Here is a 24277-nt window from a genome sequence, read left to right as displayed (position 1 = left end):
GGCTTTAATTAACATGGGCCTAAAACTTGCAAATATAAGTTATAAGGCAATTAAAGAAACATAGGTTACAAAGTTAGTCTGATCCTTTCAGTGTCGCGCGTGGAATCGTGTGCAGCCGTGAACGGGAAATGTACACCCAGCCATCGCTTTCCACCTAATGAACTTGCCTCTGTTCAGGGTTGTGAAATACCTAGTGAAAGACAAAATCCCTGCGGCATCCCACCTTCCAGAGATTGTTTCTGGGAGCCTCTGTTCCCTTTGCCACGCCCCAATTCCTCTCCCTCTCCTTATCAGTCTGGAGGGCAGCACAGAGCGGGTCAGATCTGGTAATCCACAGTTTGGATCTGACTGCTTCCCCTGTGAAGGCAGAATGAAGGAGCCGAAGCCAAAGCAGCCACTGTGTGCCCTTCCTTAGCTCATGACACACAGCCACCGTGCTGAAGGGACACCCGCAATAGTGAATGGCAGTGCATTTGTGTTAGCTCACTGACTCCCACATGCCTGAGTTAGTGTCCGAGCCACATTTACCTCTTCATTTTATCTAGTCATTTTAGTTAGAAAATTCACAGAATAGGGGCCAGCGTGATAACAAAGCAGGTAATGGCACTCGGTAAAGGATTAGCAAATCCTGACAATCTGAGTTTGATTCCTGGACCCACATACTGGAAAGAGAACTGAATCCTGACAGTTGTCCTTTGACCTCTCAATGCATTCCATCACACACACACACACATGCACACACACACACACAGAGAGAGACACACATGCATACATGCTCACACACATGAACACTCACAAGCACACATAGACATGCACATATAAATAAAGAAGTCTTAAAAAGAAAACCCACAGGAAAGGCTGTGAAGAGAGCCTTCTCGGCTGGAATGACATCAGCGAGGCAAGCAGCTAGGTACGGAACATTAGTGAAAACACCATGGTACAGTCAGTGAGGGATGTTTAGAAATGAGAACAATGTGCGCCTCAGCAAAAACGTGATGCGTTTTATTGTTGTTTCTCCTCAGTTCAGCAATGTGGAATCCACAGCCAGCAAGCTTGTTACCCGCTGGCCTTCGGGGTCCCGGCGGCTCTCATGGCTGTTGCCCTAAGTGAGTAGAAATCAGCTGAGCTCACACAGGCTCTGTACGAATTATCGTGGCTGAGCTGTTAAAGCCCGTGTACCAAGTTGTAACAGAAAGTACTGTTACGGCCTGCCACTGGGCGCTTGGGGAGGAGAAAGTGGGGTGGCCACATTTCGTGAGAGAGGTGGAACCCTCAGAGGGCTTTCAAGGAGAGGCACCAGGGACACGGACATCTGAGCCCATCCGAGCAGATGAGCACAGGTGACAGCTAGTGCGCTCAGTCCAGGATTGAATGCTTCCATTCTCCTTGGCACGTGTCAGCTGTAGCCTGAGTGAAGAAACGTCAGTCTGGTTCCCTGGCCGTTGACTACTCCTGCTGCAGTCTAAGCGCCCATTACCCATCATCCCAAGGGTTTCTACAAAACCCCCTTTCCTGCTAGAAGGAGCATGTGTGCATAATAGTTATAATTATTTGCACATGTGCCTTTATAGCAATGGTTGCATTTCTTCTTAGATTACTTGCAGAATGACTAGTTCTATTATGACATTTTTATACATAGTTATCATTGTATCTTTTTCACGTTCACTTCCCCACTATCTACCCCAGCCCTTCCTCATCCTTAAGCTGCTCCCCTTCCTCCACAGGAATAGCCCCCTCTGTTTTCAGGAGAAGATAGACAGATAGATAGATAGATAGATAGATAGATAGATAGATAGATAGATAGATAGATGATAGATAAATAGAGATAAATGATTGATAGATGATAAATGATAAATAGATAAATGATAGATGTTACATAGATTGATAGATGTTAGATAGATATAAAATAGACAATAAATGATGATTAATAGATAAATGAGAGATGTTAGATAATAGACAGATAGATGATAGATGGCAGATAGAAAATAGAAGATGGACAGATGAAAGCATCTAGATTCTGTACATGTGTATTAATTTTGAGCATTTTTTGAAAGAAATACAAAGAGGCAGCCGGGGGTGTTCTGAGCGGAAAGTTGGTATGAGAAAGACCCTGCCGACGGCCCCTCAGCTCTCCACAGCTCCTTCACACCTTCTCCAGGTTTTGTTTTTAGATCTTACCGTAGCAAATAGGACCATCTTTCCCCTCTTATCCTCATACTGAAACAATTTTGCTTTGTTTTTACTATTATGCAAGTGCTATCCCATAATTCTTCAAAGACAGTCACACCCTCTTAAGGGCTTGTGATGCTTCTCCTCTCAGTTCTGGGTAGAAAGTGGCTCTTCAGGCAAATTTTCATTTAGTCTAAGCAAGTCATTCTTAAGAAAAAGATTCTACGTCTTCTTACAAAAGAAGAATTAAGACCGTAGGCATATGCAGCTCTTCTAGAAATTTCTGTGTTTGAATTAGGCTTTGGTGTGTCAAAAAGCTTAAAGGTTAAAGCAGTAGCTGGCAAAGGGAAAGGCTGACTCAGCCTGCTGGGCACCGGCACCGCCTGCATTTGTACCCTGGGCATGGACACAAGTCAGTCAGCCACGAAGGACGTTACAGCACAGATGAGAACTTGGCAAGACCCCTGAGAGCAGGCGCTGTCAACACCTTGGCCTTCTCAACAGTACTGAGCTGCCGATGCTTACATCATCAAATTGTGGGTTTGGGTGATGGAAACCTGGCGTAGGGTCTCCCACAGAAAATGTCTGCAGGCCGCTTTCACGACATGCCCACTGGAAAGAAGCTCCACAGAAGAATAGTAGCCTCGTGGGAAAGGCGCTCTCATTTTATCAAAGCGTCTGCAGAGGCCCTTAGTCATAGCCTGCCTCTGCACTGGCTGTGGGGCTCTGCCTCTTCTGGTTGGGTAAACCTTCCAGTTGATTAATCTCTTTCTTCTGAATATTAAGAATAGGAAGAGCACAGTTGTGCACACCTGTGATCCCAGCACTCAGGGAGACAGAGGCAGACAGATCTCTGTGAGTTTGAGGCCAGCCTGGTCTACAGGGCAAGTCCAGACAGGCAGGGCTACACAGCAAAACCCTGTCTCAAAAAACAAAAACGAAAGAACAGGAAGAAAATATCTCTTGCTAATATAGCCAAAAATATTAGCTCTGTATTTCTTGTCTTTGAAGAATAATGTGATCCTATGGCATGCAAAAGCACTGTGCTCTTGGTCTCCCTTTAAATTGCTAGGACTTGAGTTTAAATAGCTGTGTCCAGGCCTAGGCGCCTCCCCAGAGGCGCTGTGGGCACTAGAATAAGCAGGTCGTCCCCTGGGAGGAGGGGAGCAAAAGCCTGCTTCCTGTCAAGGAGACCACGCTGATAAACGAGCGTGTCTCCGAGCACAGGGAGCACTGGCAGACACCGCTTCTTCTGCCCTGTGCAGTTGTGTTTCTCCTGGGCAGTAGACTGTACACGAAGTTCCAGCCCCAGGGCAACGTCATGGGCAAAGTGGCCAAGTGCATTGGTGTAAGTACCCTACCCTACCCTCCCCCTACCTTCCTTTCTCCCCTCCCCTTCCCTCCCCCTTCTCACTGAATCACTTCAGAACTTTCCTCTACCTTCTACCATCTTTAAATCAAAATTCAATTTTAAAAAGAAGAAAAATTCAAATAAGTTTTGATTTCCCTTAAGATTATGTTCTAGGGTACTTGGATGTCTGTCTTCATAAAGCTTATCAAACAGTGCCGGGCGGCACACTCCTCTCCCAGCAGCACGGCCATAAAGGAGGCCGAGGCGGCAGATCTGAGCTCGAGGCCAGCCTGCTCTACAGAGCAAGCTGCAGGACAGCAGGGCTACACAGAGAAACCCTGTCTTGGGGGATGGATTTTTACATATTTTGTTTTTGCTTGTTAATTGGCTGGTAGAGAACAAATTTAATGTGTTGTTATGTTTCTATGGCGCATGCTTTTCTAGACGGGCTGGAGGGTACTGACAAGGGGACCTAACTCAGGCATCTGAGTGACACTCTGCACCAACGGACCCTGCCGTTAAAAATGCGCCTTTTCTCCCGTGTTTGTCCATGAAAAGGAAATCATTGAAATGTGTTTTTCTGGGGTAGTTGGTTCTCTTTTAAAATGTAATTACTTTTCCTTCCTTCAGTTTGCCATCAAAAACAGGTTTCGGCATCGCAGTAAGGCATTTCCCAAGAGGGAGCACTGGCTAGACTGGGCCAGAGAGAAGTACGACGTAAGTCACCCTTCCTGCCGCAGCGGCCCTGGCCACTCCAGGAAGTGGGCACGAGAAGGAAGCACAGTGCAGAGCGGTCGCTACATGGCAGCCCTCACCGTGTCCTCACACCCCCTCACCGTGTCCTCACACCTCACAGCACGTGAACTGCGACCCTGCACACCCGTCTTGAACAGGCTTCAGAACAGTGGTTGCCCTTTGTGGGGAGCACAGTGGCCCTCTCCTGCCCTTCCCTTGGGTGTCCTCCATTAACTGTAGGCCGTGACCACATGGCTTGGGTTTGAGCAGAGAAGAGCAGGGGTGGCGGTAACCCTGACACAGGCTTTTGCGAGCTCCGGGCCGGCCTCCTAACCAGCTGTTCCCCTGTGGCACGCCTGCCTGCACTGTCCGGTCTCCTAACGCACCCATGCTCGTGTTCTCCAGACTGAACGCGCACCTTGCAGCTTGTCGCTAGATGCAAACATGCCCAGCTGGCCGTGAGCAGCAACGGCTGCTGACTCCGGCCCGGCTGCTCTGTCCTCTGCAGGAGCGGCTCATCGCACAGATTAAGATGCTCACGAAGGTGCTCTTCCTGTACATTCCCCTCCCCATGTTCTGGGCGCTGTTCGATCAGCAGGTAAGGTCTCTTGTTCTGATCAGTCGTAAGAGCTGCTACTCACCAAGCTGCCCTGGTGTCCGCTCCTGAAAGCGTTCCCTTGCAGTCTCTGTTCTGATTTTGCTGATTTAGCTGTTGCATCCTACTGAGTGTTTGGTTAAAATATCCTGAGAGGCTCCACCACGTGTCTGCTGTGAATCGGTGCAGACAGTGAGCTTTGTTTCTGGGGAGATTTCCTCCGAGCATCTGGGACCCTGTCGGTCAGAGCTGAGGGCACACGCGGTTTGTTCTAGCCAGCGTGTGGGAGGTATGGCCTGCGAGGAGATCTGTGGAATTTCTAACTAACAGGGGTTTGATTTGAGTCTCCCCCCTTCAAATGGAATGCTTGAAGCGAAAGAGCCACAGGCTTGTGGGTGACTGTGCCCACATCCTCCCGCCCGAAGCAGGCCTGGCCGGACCAGACTTCCGGCTTCGTTCTTTCTTTCTGAAACCTTCCCACACTTGGACAATGGGCTTGATCACGTACACACACCATCACCTCCTCCAGCAGCCCCCACTCCATGGCAGCCTCCAAACCTGTCCCTCACATTCTCCTTTATTGTTGTGGCTGCAACTGCCACAAATACGATGCTGTCTGTAGGGACTAAACACACTGGAGTTAGACACTCACGTCACACAAGCCAGGCCACCATACTCAGCGGTCACAACAGAAGATACCGTTCCTTCTAGACACCGTGAACGGTGTGTCACTGTTCAGGTCGGGTTAGTGGGTGCTAGGCCATCCCTGGGAAACCACGGAGCACACATCTCCTCGTCTGCCCTGTGAAGTATAGAGCAGCCTAGTCAGGGTAAGGAGATGGCTGTGAGTGTCGGATAAGAGCCTAACGGGGGTCGGACTCCCACCCGACCTGTGGGCACCTCTGGTACCCAACCCGGTGGCGTAGGCTGAGAACTTGGAACCGTTCCAGACACGTTTGCTCTGATTACCACCTCTGCTGTGAGGCCCGAATTAGACATGACATACAGAGTCCTCAGTGGCTGGAGCGTACTAAGACCTCAGACAGGGCGGGTCTACCCTTTCCATGTGGAGCTGATGGATTTGGATCCATTAGGCATTTAGTCTTCCATAGAAATCATCACTTCCTATAAGAAACAGATGAGCTGCAACTAGGCTGCCCGCTAAGGCCACTACTGTCCTTCCGGAGGAGTGTTTAACCCCCTCCCTGGCTTTCAAAAGATGGTTCTAGACACTGACGTCAGCACACATGCGTTCCCACAGCCCCCTGAGGGCAGCCCCGACCCAGAGGTCCTCCATGCTTCCCAGGAAAGGCTTAATTTGTTGGTGTACTGCTGGTGTCTGTCTTCCTAGTATTGCCGAGAGCGCAATGAGATGTTTATGGCAGCTTCAAATCCCATAACATTTCAGTCCTGGTTTAGAAGGTTCAGTGGTGGATTAGCACATTCTAGAAAGCCACATCCCCATGACACCATAACATGTCCATTTCCCAGGGTTCCAGGTGGACGCTGCAAGCAACAACCATGTCTGGGAAAATTGTAAGTTTGCCTGTCCTGGCAGTTCTTTTCTGGGTAGCACTTGTTTGCTTTAGTCCCTTGGTCCCCTTTCTCCTAGCTTTTCATGGCATTTTTAAGTGAGATTTTTGCCTCCTCTTTTTTAGGGAGCAATTGAAATCCAGCCAGACCAGATGCAGGTAGGAAAAAACACTCAGGCCACTTTCTGAGACCCAGGGGCTCCTTGAGAAAGTGCTAACAGCCCATCTCCCCTTCCTCTGCAGACTGTGAACGCCATCTTGATTGTCATCATGGTCCCCATCATGGATGCCGTGGTGTACCCTCTCATTGCAAAATGTGGTTTAAATTTCACGTAGGTAGCTCCTGGACTTGGGTTGCCTGAGATACTGTTGGTCCAGGGCTTCCAGAAGCTTCAGCCTGAGTATGGGGAGCAAACCTAGGAGATTTTGCACACACCAGACAGATGTTTTTCTGCTGACATAGAACCCCAACCTCTTTTTCCTTTTTATTTTGAGACAAGATGACCTTAAACTCACTCTGCAGCACAATTAGGCTTTGAACTTGCAAGCCACCCAAGGAGATAGGATCATGGCCAGGCTACTGGGCCTGACAGATGATGACGTTTTTAAAGAAATCAAGTTAAGAGCTATCGGGGGATAGGGTAAGAGTGCTTACTGTGCATACATTAAGACCTGACCTCCGATCCCTGGGCCCCGTAGAGAGCCTGGCATGGCAGTGTGCACACGTTACTTCAGAGCTGGACACACAGACAGGCAGGTCCCCAAGCTGGCCAGCTGAGCCAAGCATGATGAACTACAGATTCAGTGAGAGATCCTGCCTCGGGAAAATAAGCTGGACAGGGACAGAAGACCCCTGACAACCCATGATCTCCTCATGTGCACACATGTGCCTATACATGTCTATACACACTTGCATGCAACACACGCACACACCTTTAAAAAGAGAGGTTAGTGTGCACTGTTTCTGAAAATGCCCTTTAAAAGAAATGAAAACGCTAGTATCGGAGGGCTGAGAATAATAATTGCGATCACAGGATTCCTAGAGATTAAGTGTCAAAATACAAATGAGGATTCCATGTGCCCTCACTAGCCTGCTACAGGTAACAATAGACAGGGACTGAGGGATGGTTCAGCTGGTAAGAACTCTTGCTTCTCAGTCACACGGGCCAGAGTTTGGATCCCAGAACCCGCATGGAACAAATGACCAGTGTGTAGCTCTAGGGTGCCTTCTTCTGGCCTCTGAGCCCTCCCACGCGTGTGGACAGGCTCACACTGACGTGCTCACACATCGAGAAGATCCTGAAACAATCAGCGCCTGAAGCAGCTGCTGGTGCAGCTGCCCTTGCAGAGAAGCAGGCAGGACGGGAGGCGCCTCTCTTAGCCAGGGGAGGTGGGCTGGCTTCACGTCCCTCTTGTCCTCACCAGCTCCCTGAGGAAGATGACAGTTGGCATGTTCCTGGCTTCCATGGCCTTTGTGGTGGCTGCAGTTGTGCAGGTGGAAATTGATGTGAGTCTTCTGGGCTCAGCATCTTCCTTCTCTGGGCTGGGGGACACAGGGGACCAGGGGCCTCTCCCCACCCACAGCAGGAGTAGAGGAAGTGGGGGGCGGGGGAGGGTGGTCCGATGGTTGGCACTGTGCGTTGTTGATGTGGGCAGGTTTAGCTACGAGGAAGGGGGGTGTGGGCAGGTCGCCTATAACAGTTTCCACAGCGGAAGATAAGGCCGTGGAATTGTTCTGAAACCTTGAATTGGGGAGAAGAAGCTTGTCGCTCATAAACACACTTCAGAAATGTGTAAACTGCCCTGGAAACACACGCTTTGGATTATGATATACCTACACTGAACCTAACACCTGCTGAGTGCGTGTGTGCTAAACCAGCCCAGTGCTGCCAGCTGGAGAGACTTTAATTCTGCAGGCAGGGACCATGTGGCCCACCAAACCAGAGGAGAGAATCCCTCTCTCCCTCTCTCCCTCTCTCTCTCTCTCTCTCTCTCTCTCTCTCTCACACACACACACACACACACACATGCTTCATGGCAGTCAACATATAAGTGAAATTTCCCACCTTCACCATTTCTAAGCACGCAGCTCAGCACAGTTCCTTTTCCTGGGAAACTTCCCCACGCATACTTCCAAAACTCTCCATCTTCCCAAACGTCTGTGCCACTCGGTGCTAATTCCCCGATTCATTTCTCCAAGCCCCTGGCAGTGACCATTCTGCTGTCTCTAGGATTCTGCTCCTGGCATATTACGTGGCTACAATCACAGAGCGTTTTTCCTTTATGGCTGGCTTCTTCTCCGATGCCCTGGAGGCTCACCCGTTTTAGATATGAAAAGCTTCCGTCTGTTTCTAAAGTTCTATTGCCGTGCCAAATGTGAGCAGCAGGCTTGGCCAGGGTTTGGCGTGTGTCCCCAGTGCAGCTGTAGATCAGAGGAAAGTGACTCCGTGCTGAGGTGACAGTGACCATGCTCTGAGTCCTCTCTGTTGACTTTCTTGTCTTTTCCTCAGAAAACTCTTCCAGTCTTCCCTGGCGGAAATCAAGTCCAGATTAAGGTCTTGAACATAGGCAACAATAACATGATGGTGTCCTTTCCTGGCGAGACCGTGACACTTGGCCAAATGTCTCAAGTGAGTAAGAGGAAGCGGACTATAACACAGTTCAGAGGAGTGGCTCTGGCTGGCCTCTGTGTACCTCCAGAAGTCAGCCCAAGGTTAGCACATGCCAGTGTCCGCCTCCCAGACCAGCAGGCCCCTGGCTTGAATGTGGGTGCTGAGCACACTGCACCCTGCAGAATTCAGACTTGACCTGTAGACCAGAAACCCTACATTTCTGTAACTTCCCGCGCTCTGCTGCCGCTGCAGGAAGCCCCACATCCAACAGCAGAAAAGGCCCATGGTTCCAAACAGGGGTGCTGGTGTCCCTGAGGAGAGGTTGAGCAGTGTCCACAGACAATTCTTTGTTGCTGCAAACTGAGTGTGTGCTGCTGGCACTTCATATGTGGAAGCCAGAGGTGCCAGCTTCAGCCTCCAGGCGAAGACTTCTCTGTCCATGATATACACAGTGCTGCTTGGGAAACCCTGCTCTTGGGGTCATTGTTCTTAACTGCTGGTTCCCAGCGTTGAGTCTGCTCATGTGGGGAGCACTGAGGGCTGAATCCCAGTGATGTAAGTTTGGATGTTCTCATTCCTGACGCCAGATGCTTGCTCAGCAGCTCCTTTTGGGGGTGGAAAGGAGGCTGAGGCTGTAATTTCCCTAAGGACTGCATGACATTCCTCAGGTAGAGGGCGTGGGGATCCTGGAGTCCTCCATTTCAAGAGAAGCTCAGGGCTTTCTGGTCATGATGGACTGTAACGTTAGCATCAGGGTTTCCCAACACCATTGCTTTTTCTTTGGTGCTTTTTTTTTTTTAACGTGTGTGGGTGTTTTTCTGGCGTACATGCCTGTTCACTCTGTGTGTGTGTGGTGCCCTCAGAGGAGAAGAGGGTGTTCAGTTCCTTGAAAATGGAAGTCTAGGTGGTGTGGTTCACCATGTGAACTATTCAGATTGAACCTGGGTCCTCTGGAAGAGAAGCTACTCACCTTTTGAGCCCCGGCTTCATCCCCTGGAACTGTTCCCTACGTAGTTCTATAAATGACGTTCCCAACGTGAGCTTCCTGAGAGCAAAACAAAAGCACAGAGTTTGGTGGGCAGTCTAACACCATGGCAATACAGAGAGAACTGTGCGGCAGAGCCTGGGAGGGTAGGGGCCGCGTGCGATGTCGCGGGAGGTGTGCGAGCATGAGCAGGGCCGCAGGGGGCGCCGTGTGACACGCCCTTACAGTGTGCAGATGCACAGTGCTGACTCGGCCTCCTGCCTCCTTTCCCCCCAGACAGACAAGTTCATGACTTTTGATGCAGACAAGCTGACGAGCATCAATGTGACTTCCTCTGGCTCCCCCGTCACTGAAGTGCTTCACAGGTTTGAGCAGGGCCATCGGCACACCCTCCTGGTGTGGGCCCCCAACAACTACCGCGTGGTAAGTCGAGATGCTCTTTAGCTGTGCGCAGCATTGGCGACAGCTTTGAAAGGCTGTTTTTGTTTTTCTTTTTCTTTTATGTGCATGGTGTTTTACCTGCGTGTGTGTGTCCCACATGGGGACCTGGGGTCTGAGAAGCTTAGGGAGGGCATCCTGGAACTGGAGTTATAAATGTTTGTGACACACCATGAGGTGCTGAGAATCGTGCCCAGGTCCTCTGCAGGAGCGGCAGGTCTTAACCACTGAGCCATCCTGCCAGCCTCACAACCCAGCTTTTTGTTGATGTGACTTTGCTAGAGCACCAGAGTCAGTAGTTTCCAAATTCTTCTCTCTTCAGGAGCACAAGTCACCTGGCTTCTAGTAGGGGTTTGGCTGGTTTCCAAGAAGATTACTATTAATTAGGACTTAAAAAGAAAACTTGGAGCCAGATGTGGTGGCCCACACCTGTCCACAGGTGTAGACACTGGCCGGGCTATGCAGTCAGACCCTGGTGTGGCTGGGCATAGTGTCACAAACCACTCAGGGAGAAGATATGGGAGGGTCTCTGTGAGTTCCAGGCCAGCCAAGGCTACACAGTGGGACCCTGTATCAAAAAAGCAAAAATAGTAAAAATAAGGTAAATAAGTAGAAATACAGCTGTTGGTGTAATGATGAATGTGTACCCATGCTTTTATGTGCCTGCACTCTTTCATGTACATGAGATAGTGTTTAACATATCTTTAATTGTATACTTACAAAAATATGGCACAGACACCAGATGCAAGGAATGAAGTGCAGACAAGTAGGTGTGCCAATTGGCCCATGAAGAATGAAGGTGCAGTTGGTCTGAACAAAGGAACTGGAGGCAGTGTGTCAGGGGAATATATAAAAACACAGTGCACAACTAGTGTTCTTAGTAATGTCCTTAGTAAGGAAGCTGTTGGGTGTTCAATCAGGTGTGTGCAGCCTGTACCCCACAGGAGACACACCCCAGAAAAGCTACGATCATGACCCAGTACACACACACTTATGAAAGCCTCAGGAGATCTGTTTTTGCAATGATTTTTCTGACTCATCTGTACAACTCTCAGACGTGAGGTTTGTGCTGACACTACAGTGTTATGATATGGAAGTTCGGACAACCTGAACTATTGGAGAGCCAATAGGTCACACTCTTTGGAGTGTGACAACCAGGGATCGAGGACAGGAGAGGCCTGTGTTAGCCTGGAGGAAAATCAGGGATGAGTAAATAGCACAAATAATAGAATAAATGGCAAGGGCTAGAATCACACACTTGAGTTTGGAGTGTTAGTGTGACCTGATCCTAATGAGATAAATATCAGAGAATTAGTGTGCGTGTGGTATGTGAGGGCTGTGGTGTGTGTGTGTGTGTGTGTGTGTGTGTGTGTGTGTGTGTGATGTGTGTATGTGTGTGTGTGTCTGTGGTGTGGTGTATGTGTGTGTGTGTGGTATGTGTGTGTGAATGTGGTGTGTATGTGGGGTGTGTGTGATGTGTGTATGTGTGTGTGTGATGTATGTATGTGTGTGTGTGTCTGTGGTGTGTGTGAATGTGGTGTGTGGTATGTGTGGGGGTGTGTAGTGCGTATGTGTGGTATGTGGGGGGTGTGGGGGGGTGTATGTGTGTCTGTGTGTGTGTGTGAATGTGGTATGTATGTGTGGCATGTGGGGGGATGTGGTGTGTGTGTGTGTGTGTGTGTGTGTGTGTCATATGCACATGATGGGTGCTTAAGGAAGCAGGTGTGAATGCCACAGTATGTGTATGAAGGTGAGAGAACAACTGTGTGACATGGGTTCTCTCTGTCCACTTGACGTGGGTTCCAGGGATTGAACACAGAGAGCCTGGCTTGCACACCAGGAGTGTTTACCCCCAGAGCCATGTTACTGGCTCAGAAATGTTTTTATATTATTTTCTCTCTCAGGTACAAGACGGGCTTAACCAGAAGCCAGAAAAGGGAGAAAATGGAATCAGGTGTGGAGACTTCTTCTGACACTGGCTCCTTCAGTTTCTAGTGAAGAGTAACACATTCCCTCATCAGGTCCAGTCGTAACAGGGTGTGAAAGTGTCGAGTTTGCACCTAGAGCAAGGATGGATCAATCAGCATAAGCCTTCATCTAAGTAGAGAGAGAAGGAAGTGCGCATTCTCTTATCAACTGATGTAGAAAATAACCAATACAATTCCACCTTTACCCATGACAAACAAACACACGTCAGCCTTCACCTGCTCGCCGAGTGTCTGCTGTCCTCTCTGGGAACTGGGAATCCTCCTGCATTCTGTGATCTGCCACAAGCACGTGCCCTCTAGTGTCCCCAACACAGTCCTTGGAGCCACCTCTGCCATGCCCAGGGACTACCTTTCTTTCCTGGACTCACAGTGCCTGTTCTGCTGTGGCCTCCACCCACACACCTCACCTAACCCTAAGCAAGAGCAGCCAGGCAGTGAGCAGTAAGTCCTGGAATGCCCTTTTCTCCTCTCACACCCAGTTGTGAAGCTCTGGAGACTGCTCCTCAGGCCTCTGACTTGCACTCACTCATAATGGTCACTTTCTCACCAAGCCTCTGGTGTTGTCTCCACAGCCCCACAGCCTTTCTCCAGGGTAGCTAAAACTAGTGGAATGCATGTTGCCCGCATAAGCTGTTCCATTTTTGGTTCCTTCTCTGTTTCTGAGTCGTGCGGCCACAGCCTGCTGGTGGTGCACTTGCATAAATGTTCGTGTTCTCTGGTCTTCAGGTTGGAGGTCAAGGTGCAGCGAGGACTGGTTCCTCCCGAGGTCTCCTCCTTGGGTGACTGTTAGTAGCCATCTTCTCTCACTCTGCAAGTCTGTGTCATAATCTCCTCACATAAGGGCACCAATCAGTCACCAATCAGTCAACCGCTGCCTTACACACCTTTTCTCCAAACAGTCTCATTGTGAGGTGTTGTCCTGAGTTTCAAGGGCATGTCTCTCAGTCCATAGTCCTTCCTGTAGATATTTATAATTGCTCATGATGCCCTGCACAAGACACACATACTCACACACCACATATAACAACACACACACGCACACACACGCACACACATATACATGAACACAGCTGTCCTGTGCTTTGTATTTGATTCTGAACTGGAAGGATCTCTGCAGTGCCATGTCCCAGAACAGCATCTCCATTGTTGTGATTTCTTTAGAAATATTCTGTAACACTGGACACCCTGGACAATGTAGATTTAGGCTCCTGATTTCCATATTTACTGATATGTATGTATGCATAAATACTGTTGGGTAAATTATTTTAAGAGTGTTCTCACAGATGTGAGGCTGCTAACTTTCTTCCTCTAGATCCTAGGGATTTTCTATACGCATCTTAAATAACTACAGAGAAAAACAGCCTAACACCAGGGTTAGACCCGTGGCCTAGGGTGAATTATTCCATGTTTGGTCTTCTGTTCCAGATTTGTCAGCACCCTTAATGAGATGGTCACCATCAAAATGAGTGGGAAAGTGTACGAAAACGTCACCAGTTACAATGCCAGCGGTTATCAATTTTTCCCTTCTGGCGTGTAAGTACCTGTTCTGGGCAGCTCGCTCCCAAGTTCAAGGCTGTCTAGTCTTTTTCTTAGGAAAAGAAGGAAATGTTAATACCAAGAACCATAACCTCTGTCATTCTTTCTTCCAATAGAAAAGACTTCACAATAAACTCCACAGAGGTTGCACCTGGGTGTCCACATGATTTTAAATCTTCCAACCTCGACTTCGGCAGTGCATATACCTATGTGATCCAAAAGGGGGTTAGTAGCTCATTTCAGCACATCCTGTTTGAGCCTCGGCTAGCGTGAACCTCACAGACAAGCAGGACAAGGTCATGATTAACCAGCACCTGTAAACAGATTTACAACTAATTCAGCTCAGTACTAACTCTTCTTTTTATTCTGTGTGTAGTGTCTGAATGGTGTGGTGTGGTGTGTGTGTGTGTGCATGCGTCGGGTTTGGTGACAAGCACCACCTTTCCCCACTGAGCCATCTCACTGGCCTGCCACTGATTCTCTCACTTATTGTTGACTTGAATTGACTGGAAAACAAACCCCAGCAGACTTAACTACACTGGTTTGAAGTTCCGGCTGACCAGTATGTGATGCCTCCCTGTGATCTGTGTGGCTCCACACCTAGTGCTCACCGGGGGCAGGGTTTGAACAGCAGCTTCCAGCACTGCCATTGTTTAAAATGGGCGCTGATGTGGTAAAATGGGCGTTGACGTGGTAAAATGGGCTCTGGCGTGGTAAAATGGGCGTTGACGCGGTAAAATGGGCACTGATTCGGTAAAATGGGCTCTGGTGTGGTAAAATGGGCACTGGTGTGGTAAAATGGGCGCTGATGCGGTAAAATGGGTGCTGACTTGGTAAGCTGCCTGGCTTAACCTCAGAAGGTGGACACTGCATCTGTGTGAACAGTCATTCTACAGCAGAGCTCTGCCTTTTTCTCAACCTCCCCTTGTTGCTCTGCTTGTCTAGAGTGACGGCTGCCTGGAGGTGAAGGAATTTGAAGACATTCCACCCAACACAGTAAACATGGCTCTGCAGATCCCCCAGTACTTCCTGATCACCTGTGGCGAGGTGGTCTTCTCTGTCACGGGGCTGGAGTTCTCCTATTCCCAGGTTCTTGTTTCTTGTCACTCCGTTTCTCCCGCTCCCTGCTGTCTTCAGAAATGTGCTGACAGGCATGGTTTGAATGTGAGATATCTGTACGCTGTTGCTGGTTTGTAAGACAAGGTCTCAGCATGCCGCCCAGGCTAGCCTCCAATTCACCAACCTCCTGCCTCAGGCTTTCAAGTACTGGAAGAGTAGCCAGTTGCTGTCTCTGTCATTCCAGTGACCATGTCAAATCAGATCTGTTGCTAAGAACAAGTATAACACCCTATTTTTAAGGCTAGAGATACAGATCAGGTGATAGAGTGCTTGTTCAGTGTTCAGAAAGCCGCAGGGTTAACCCCAAGCACTGTAGGAAACCAGGTATGTCCATGCACTCCTATAACCCCTGCACTGGGGAGATTGAGGCAGGAAAATCAGCCCAAGATCATCCTTGGCTACAGAGTGAGTCTGAGGTCAGCCATTCTACCTCAAAAAAAATGGTATTTTGTGGTTTGGGGGGGTTGTTTGTCTGTTTTATTTTGTTTCTAAGTATATTAGGCTAATTAGATGGGTTCTATTGGCACCCTGATTAGAGCTTAATGTCTAAAGTATTTGTCAAACAAAACAAAACAAAACAAAAACAGCTACAGCCATTGGGCCCTGGCATTTTCCCTTCAGCGTCAGTGGTGGTCCACAGGGGCTAAGTGACCCCTTCTGTGGTGACCACTGTCTGACAAGGGCTGTGATGTAGCTGCAGAGAGCTTGAGGAAGGAATGGGGCACAGCAGGGGAGCTTCAGGGAGGAACTCTACAGCCTAGAGAGGAGTCTTCCTCAGGGGAGAAATTTGTGCTGCAAAGTTCATTCACCCGTACTTCTGAGTGTGTTACTAACACCGTGAGTGTGGAGAGAGGCTGTAGATTTGAGTGTGTCACTAAGACGACACTCTGAGTGTGAGGAGAGAGGCTGCTTTGGGAGGTTTCCTGTCTCATCACACAACCCTCCTTATATGGACATGAGTCCGACCTTGCTGTTTATTCCCTTATCTGCATATTCATATTGAGAGCAGGGTCATGTGTAACCCAGTGTGTCCTCACACTTGTTATCCTCATGCCTCTCCCTCCCACATGCTGAGCTGTGTTTGTGAGACTCCAGCCCTGACGGAACCTGAGCTGAGCTCTATCTGCTCTTCGGGGATGGTTGTGAAGGGGGGTCCTCCCGGCCGGTTGTGACCCCGTCTGCTCTGCCCTCAGGCTCCGTCCAGCATGAAGTCCGTGCTGCAGGCTGGCTGGCTGCTCACTGTGGCGGTTGGCAACATCATCGTGCTCATTGTGGCCGGGGTTGGGCACTTCGGTCAGCAGGTACGGGGGCGGGGAGGCTTTTCTTCCAGGTCTCTTCAGACAAGGTCTTATGCAGCCTGGGTGTGCCTCACAATTGCTGCATAGACCATGATGGCTTTGAACTTGTAATCTTCCTGGTTTTCACACTCATCACATGCTCCTCCCCAGCTCTCTGTGAACACGTGTCCATGTGAGGCAGCGGGGGGGGTAATGCTCCCAGTCAGCTGGAGCTCTCACTGTAATGACTTAGAGCTCATGTGCCCCACGGGGTCGACTGTCACAGAGAACACATGTCATCAGTTCTGAGAATTCAACTCAGGAGTCTGGGGCTCAGCATGTGGGCCGGGGGTGAATCCACGCACTGGACTTGCCTTCTGTGCACGAGGCTCTGGGTCCCATCCAATCGCTGGGAGGCGACAGAAGCCAGATTCCTTAGCAGAAACTCCCTTGTAACTTAATTCTTGAAGTGATCGCAGCTTTCCATTTAAAACAAAACAGAACCCGGCGTGTGTGACACTCACAGTCTGTGCTTCGCCTTGTTGCACACAAGTCTACCTGGCAATTTCCACAGCGGTCATGCTGTGTCCTGCCTCAGAAACAGCCACAGGGCTTCATGCTCTTGGGCTAAGAGAAGAAATGCACGCATAACTGCATGTGTGCGTACACAGACACACCTAAGGGCTATGTGGAGGGGATGAGTGTGTATGTCACCATGTGCCGGCAGGAGCCCATGGAGTCCAGAACGCTGGGTCCCTGGAGCTGGGTGTGTGGGGTCTGGTGGTGTGCTGGGGCCCCAGCCAAGGGTCATCTCTGCAAAGCCACTCTTCCTGCCTGCACTCAGTACACTTTGTCCTGCACACTGCTGGCACACTTTGTTGACACTTAGTCAGCACACTTTGTCCTGGGGGGCAACCCCTGGGTCCTTGCTGCTGCTTATCTGGCATCAGCCATGACCTTAAGAGTGTCAGAAAGTCCCTCTCATGTTCCCCACAGTCGTGTGTTTCCACACCCACGTTAGCGGGTCGCTGCAGGGTGGATTCTTGGCAGCCTCACTGCAGGTGCCTTGGGGAGGGCAGGTGGGCAACGTTGTTACGTCAGTGTGACCTGTGGTCGGTTTGTTTGTCTTTGCTCCCAAGTGGGCGGAGTACGTGCTGTTCGCCTCATTGCTTCTGGTCGTGTGTATCATTTTTGCCATCATGGCTCGGTTCTACACCTACGTCAACCCAGCTGAGATCGAGGCTCAGTTCGATGCAGAAGAGAAGAAACAGGGTGCTGGGAAGGACACCCCACACTCCGCATCGGAACCTGTGTCACAGACAAACCTGTGATGGACAGAAGGCAAGAGAGGAACCCACAAGCACCCTGCCCGTGCGCCGGGGACAGTGCACATCAGTGACCACCGCAGAGCCGTGAGGCACAGCAGCCGCTTTCTGAGCTGCCCACCGCCAATCAGGAGCCTTTCCAAATTTTCAGCTTTTTGGTTTTCAAGACGGGGTTTCTCTGTGTAGACTCACCAGGCTACGCTCAAACTCACAGAGATCCTCCTGCCTCTCCCTGCTGAGTGCTGGGATTACAGGCGTGCACCACCACATCAAGCTGAAATATTATTTAAAACATGCACTTTTTTAAAAAAACACTGGGCCATGTTTTACAGTTCTGCCACAGAAGGAAACTCAGTTCACACTAACTTAATTTTTTCTAACATTTTTATGAAAGCAATGTTGAATTTACAGAGGGCTTTTTAAGAATAGTATGTAGTGAACATCGGCTGATTTGGGCTAATAACTTTACCTTGGGCTTTGTTGTTTGTTTTTCTAGCTTTGCTTCCCTGCCTCTTTTTAGATTATGTATAACTCAAAACACTATTGAAGCGAAGCTTACTCATGAGTTGGGCTACACTGGTATCAAGTAAAGTCTTGTTTTGTTTTGTTTTCGGTTTGGGTTTGATTTTGATATTTTTTTCAAGGCAAGGTTTCTCTGTGTAGCCCTGGCTGTCCTGGACTCACTCTGTAGACCAGGCTAGCCCTGAATTCAGAGAGATCGGCCTGCCTATGCCTCCCTGAGTGCTGGGATTAAAGGTGTGCCCTACCACAGCCCAGCTTAAATTTTTGTTCCTAAAAATATCTGCTTGTGAGTCTCTGGGTATGGTAGGAAACCTTTCCTGCCCGATCTGGTTATACTGTTGATATGTGCTCATTAAAATGTCTTCAGAAACCGACAAAGCATTAACAAAAGCAAAACCCACACAGGGTAAACCCTGGGCACAAGAGACACCCACATTTATCGCTTCTTGGTCCTGTGTTTTTCTCAGGGAAATAAAGAAAAAATCTTTGACAACTAACATTTGTTTTGCACATATGTGCACATATCTGCGTCTTTCTTGAGCTGATGACTGTTCTCTGCTTGAAGTAGCTCCTTCTAAAATATTATTAACACTCATTACGTAAATCATCCTACAGACGTTTGGTGCTTTTTTTTTCCTTGTTCATTTTCATTTTGTTTTGTTTCAAAACAGGATCTCACAGCAGCTCTGGCTGCTTTAGAACTCACTGTGTAGACCAGGCTGTCCTCAAACTCACAGAGATCCGCCCGCCTCTGCCTCCTGAGTGCCAGGATTACAGGCGTGTGCCATTATGCTCATGTGACTTGTTTGTCTTGTACTTTCACCTTTTTCTTTTTTAATTCATCTCTCATACATCAAATCCTGCCCATAGTTTCCACTCCTCCCAAGCCTCCTCTACTTCCCTATCCCTCCTCTGTTTTCCAAAAGAAAAAAGAAAGGACTATCCACCGAGCATGGCCTAACAAGATGCAGTAAGTCTAGGTACAGACCCTCATACCTACTCTGGATGAGGCAACCAGGGTTGAGACCTGCTGCTCTAACGCAACTGTGGCCATTTTGTATTTGGTCTCCAATTTGATCATAAGGTGAAATTAAGATCAAATTCTCAGACTCCACCTTCCAGAAGTAATTATTTGTACTGACAGTGGAAAAGGTCACATTTGTCACTATGACTCTAAGGTTTCAGGACTTATGCTCATTTAGGACCAATCATTTTCAAGGTCAGCTGATAAACTTTGTCTAGTTAGCCAAAATGAACTTAAAATGTAATGCTGCCCTCCGCCTGCCTTCTGCACTTGGTTTTTCTATTAAAAAGACTACCCTAAAAGCAGGTCAGGATGCAGTTCAGCTCCCAACTCTGGGCTATGGCCTGATTACAGTCAGTCTTGGGGAGGGGGGTGTTCAATAAACCATCCATATCTGACAGAGGTCAGTGTCTGAATGGTTTATGTGGCTTTCTCTGAACCCCAACGCCAGTAGGAGGAAAAGAGACCCAAGAGCCAGCAAAAGAGTCACAGACTCCCAGTCCCACTGTTAGGAGTCCCACAAGAACACCCAGCTACACAACCATAGCAAATATGCAGCGGCCCTGGCACAGACCCACGCAGGCTCTGTGATTGTCACTCCAGTCTCCGTGAGCCCAGGGCCCACCTTTGTTGATTCTGTGGGCCGTGTTCATGTCCTGACCCCTCTGGCTCCTCAGTCATTCCTCCCCCTCTTCTGCAGGGTTCACCTGGCTCTGCGTAGTCACTTTTTTCTTGATGTGTGTCTTTTTCACTGGTGTGTATGTGTGTCTGCCTGCCGTGTATGGATGAATACCCTCAGAGGCCAAGTGAGGGTGTCAGATGCTCTGGAGTGGGAGTCACAGGCAGTCATAACCCAGTGATGTGGGTGCTAGGAACTGACCTCACATCCTCTGGAGGAGCAGACAGCTCTCCTGCCAGCTGAGCCACCGCTCCAGCCCAGTTTATTTTGGGAGAGGGTCTCATGCCTCCCGCGCTGGCCTTAAGCTTACTGTGTAGTTGAAGGTCCTGGACATCTGACCTTCCTGCCTCCACTGTCTGGGATTACCACTCTGCGCCATGATGCCCAGATTTATTTGGTTCTGGGTTTTGAACCCAGGGCTTTGTGTGTGGCAAACAAGTGCTCCATCGATTGATTTTTATCCCTAGTCTGCTACATAGAGTGGAGCTGTAATCTAATACTCTCAGACGCCAGGCCCAGGATGGTCCTGTTTCGTATTCCTGTACAACCAGAGATCCTGGACTCCTCAAGGCTCTAAGCTCCTGGGTGAGGAGGAACAGTCTGTGTGTGACCTTGACGAGGCTTCACCCACTAGCTCTTCATTGCATATAAAAGCTTCGTGGACCTAAAGTCTGAGTGAGAAACAATGAGAGTCTCACTGCACTCAACAGTGCTCCAGCCTTAGGCAGGGCCCACAGGGCTCTTCTCTCTGCCGCCTTTCATTTCTCTCCACACACTCTGGCCCAGTTAACACTGGACTGCACTCCTGTTCCGGCACACCACATCCTCATCCCAGGTCAAAGTGGAGACGCTCTTCAGCCCCCACTCCAGCCCGTCTCTTCATGCCACTCCCAGCAGAGTTTGCTGCTGTCCCACACTAGGCAGTTGCCTCTCTGAGCCCCCACAAGGCCAGCACGTACCCAGACTCGGTTTCCCGGACTTCCCCAGTCAGCACTGTGTGCGTCAGGCTGATCTCCTGAGCAAAGGCTTTTGGCCTCTCGGGCCCGGGAGCAAGTCAGTAGCAAAGAGTAAGCCAATAGATGGACTTTGAGTGGGCCAACAGCAGCTGTACTGTCAAAGCCTAGACTTAGGGGCCGCAAATTCTACCACTCCGCCACCACCTGGCATTTCTTCCCGTCTGCTGCCCCGTCCACCTTACCCAGAATCGCACGCTGATAGGTTGGAACCAAAGCACTGCACTTTTCAAGTGCTCTTCTACATGGGGTGGGGAGGGAACCCTAGCGCAAACATCATACCTTGTACCTAAAATCCGGCCATTTTCCATTGTTTTTACAGCTTCCTGTGAATCTGTTTTGATTGCTTTGGTCTTGAGCTGATTCCAACAGGCCTATATGTGTGTTTTGTTTCACTTTGCAGATGAAATTTGTCTCGGGTAGTAAGTGTTTATTTTAAGTCAGTTTTGGAATGATATATATATATATATATATATATATATATATATATATATATTCCTACATTTAATGACAACTAACTATGGCTGAACATATGCCGATGCTGGGCGTGTGACGACATGGGCTCAGCAACAGCCCTGCAGTGTGCATGACTATTCTTCTGCTCACAGAAGACAAGGAGAAGCGAGTAGAACCCAAGGCCACCCCGCAGCCAGGCTGTAGAGCAGAGGCCGCCAGCCTGTGCCACCTGCCACCGCCATGTTTCCTTATGGAGCACATCCATCTTCATCCTGTCGTAACCGTGAGAAAAGCGTGTGGCCTTCACATCTAAGGAGCCTGGGGAAGAAGGCTAGGGAGAGGCTTAGCCATGTAGATCATTTGCTGCTCCTGTGAGCTGGGTTTGAGTCCCAGCACTTATACAGCCGCTCACAACCATCCATAACTCCAATTCCAAGGGATCTGGTGCCCTCTTCTGGCCTCTGAAAGCTGGTACACATATACACATGCAGGCAAACTACATTTAGATAAATAAATCTAAAAAAACCTCGTTTGAGTCTTTCCCCAGGAGGCTAAGACCTCTACTGCCCACCATAACCTGCCCCATACCGTGAGATTATACTGTCGCCTGTCACAGAACACAGCAAACTGATGGCTGAGGCCACAGAAGGGGAACTGGGGCCAGAGAGTGGGGTGCCAAGGGCCCTGGAGACCAATGTTCCCCAACCTCCCCGGATGGACACCCATGGCCACATGTGGGGGTTTGAGACTAGAACCTCGACTCGAAGGACCAAGGAACCAGAACTACCTCTACCATTTCAGAGGGAGGCCTGGGCTCCTGGGACGCTCCCCAGAGGGAGGCTGAGCCGCCTGAAGACACTTTAACCCCCTCCCCACAGCCTGAAGGAGACACCGCCATTGTCTGGAGAGGTCGTGGATATAAGCTCCGACTTCGCCATGGAGAAGGCTGGGGGTAGGAGGTGGCAGAAACCACCGAGGCCCACACAGGACAACAGTCAGTGTTGAAGGACTGAGGGGCACAGCCAGATCCTGGGCCTAATAGCACACGCACCTCATTTACAGCCTCCTGGCAACCCGCGGGGACTGGCAGTGTCAGAACCTGCTGAGCTTTCTTTTGATTCGATGGTGTCCGGCTTGGGCTAAAGAGTCACATGGCTCCGTCGCTGTGCTTGAAGGCGTGTGCGTGCTCGCGCGCGCACACACACACACACACTCAGCCTCCCCAGGCAGGCCCTGGGGGCACTACAGCTTTGCAGCATTCTAACCAAAGTGCACCCGTTTGAGAACTTGTCCGTGGATTTGAAGCACTGGGGAGGCTGTGGAAGTGCTGTAGACTCTGGGACACACACACGCACACACGCACATGCGCACAGACACACGCACTTGCACGCATGTACACATGCTCCAGGCTGGCCCATCTCTCCTTAGCTCTGTGCACTTGCGCAGAGTGCAGAGACACTGCCGTCTTGTGTGAATCAGAGCTCGGGGCTCTGGGGTGTGCTGTGTGTGCCGGGTGTGCCCGGGGCCCCCTGAGCTGCTGTGAGCTGGTTGGTTCTGGGTTCTGTTTGTTCAGCCATTGCTGTGGCTCAGCCACCCTGAGCCACCCCGCCTAGACACTTGGGGGTGCAACAAAGAAGGAAGAGGTCAAACCACGGAGGCACAATCGTCCGGCAACAGGAGCCACGGGCTCGCTCAGGCGAGGCCTGGAGGTGTAGCCCGGCTGCTGAGTGTGCGTGCAAAGACGGCACAGTCCTGCAGCCCCGAAGAAGGGACTCCTCAACTCATGTGTCCGGAAGGGGGGACACCGCGTGACCTGCATGCAAGGGACCCCGAGGACACGCAGAGCTGTGCCCGGGCGCTGGAGGGGACGGGAGGCCTCACAGGGGGAAACAGTGTTAGGTGCCCTCTCAGGGTTGGAGGCTGCTGTGCCCACCAGGCCGCTGCCACCTTCGGAGCTCGGCGGGCCGTCCGGGACCAGGCCGAGCTTGATGGCTGCTCACTCGGCTCCTGGAGGAGGGCGCACGGCTGTGAGGGTGCCCTGGCCTGAGGATCCAGCCACGTCCACACAGCTATGGGCAGAGAGGTGCGGAAGGCTTAGGGGACCCCGTGACAGAGCCGGGGGTCACTGGCTCACCTGCTGAGGCTCTTCTAAGGTAGCCTCTTCTCCATGGCTCTGGAGGGAAACCTAAGCATCTCTTTGGTTCCTCGAGTGAGCCTTGGTGAGATCAGGTCTTGGTTTGTCCTGGAGAGGCAGCAGGAAGTGGTGGAGTCTTGACTTCTCGGGGAAAGGCCAAGGGAAGCTGCCCCGTCGCAGCTGGTGGCAGAGGCGGGACAGCTGCCGGGATGCCCGGAGAGGGCCTTGCAGGGTCTGAGAACGGCCATCTCCCGGGGCTGAGAGCGAGGCCATGGTTGAGTGGGGACAGCACGCTGTGTCACCACAAAGACGTGGGCTTCTCGTCAAAACCTCGCTCCTGGCAGGTGCTGAGAACCCCGGAAAGACAGCAGACCCTGAGCCAAGGCCCCCTGGTGCCCTCGGGCCAGCAGGGCCCGCTGGGGACATGCTAGGGGTGGACAAGGCCGCAGGGTTCTCTGATGGACTGGCTCTGGGGGACAAGAGGACACGGGATGTTCAGGATGGCCCAGCCTAAGCCAAGTGTCTCCTGTTACACTCCGAGGGAGGGACCAGCAACCTGAGGAGGCCGGGCAGGGGCAGTTAAGCGGTGTGCGTGAGGCCGAGTGTGCTCCCGAAGGTGAGGGCATGTGTGTGTGTGTGTGTGTTGTGTGTGTGTTCACTCCGGCAGGTGAGGCCGAGTGTGCTCCCGCAGGTGAGGGCATGTGTGTGTGTGTGTGTGTGTGTGTGTGTGTGTGTGTGTGTGTGTGAGTGTTCACTCCTGCAGGTGAGGCCGAGTGTGCTCCCGCAG

General features: G+C 50.5%; 1 protein-coding gene across 1 annotated transcript in view; it reads left to right on the top strand.

Annotated features, from left to right (window-relative positions):
- The window catches only part of Slc15a1 (solute carrier family 15 member 1), a 37365-nt gene extending 18684 nt beyond the window's left edge, over positions 1 to 18681 (top strand). Inside the window, exons 8-23 of the mRNA XM_055609868.1 lie at positions 1023 to 1106; positions 3435 to 3517; positions 4151 to 4237; positions 4764 to 4853; positions 6342 to 6386; positions 6509 to 6541; positions 6626 to 6714; positions 7808 to 7889; positions 8893 to 9012; positions 10256 to 10402; positions 12322 to 12371; positions 13831 to 13938; positions 14058 to 14166; positions 14887 to 15030; positions 16254 to 16361; positions 17477 to 18681. Coding sequence (XP_055465843.1) covers positions 1023 to 1106; positions 3435 to 3517; positions 4151 to 4237; positions 4764 to 4853; positions 6342 to 6386; positions 6509 to 6541; positions 6626 to 6714; positions 7808 to 7889; positions 8893 to 9012; positions 10256 to 10402; positions 12322 to 12371; positions 13831 to 13938; positions 14058 to 14166; positions 14887 to 15030; positions 16254 to 16361; positions 17477 to 17668 — 1571 coding nt within the window. The 3' untranslated portion in view covers positions 17669 to 18681. The remainder of the gene's footprint in view (positions 1 to 1022; positions 1107 to 3434; positions 3518 to 4150; positions 4238 to 4763; positions 4854 to 6341; positions 6387 to 6508; positions 6542 to 6625; positions 6715 to 7807; positions 7890 to 8892; positions 9013 to 10255; positions 10403 to 12321; positions 12372 to 13830; positions 13939 to 14057; positions 14167 to 14886; positions 15031 to 16253; positions 16362 to 17476) is intronic.
- The last annotated feature ends 5596 nt before the right edge of the window (positions 18682 to 24277 follow it).

This window comes from Psammomys obesus, unplaced genomic scaffold (assembly GCF_907164565.1).
Source record: "Psammomys obesus unplaced genomic scaffold, mPsaObe1.curated_primary_1811, whole genome shotgun sequence".
Classification (NCBI taxonomy): domain Eukaryota; kingdom Metazoa; phylum Chordata; class Mammalia; order Rodentia; family Muridae; genus Psammomys; species Psammomys obesus.
Note: the sequence above shows the minus strand (reverse complement) of the source record. Positions and strands in the feature narration are given on the sequence as shown.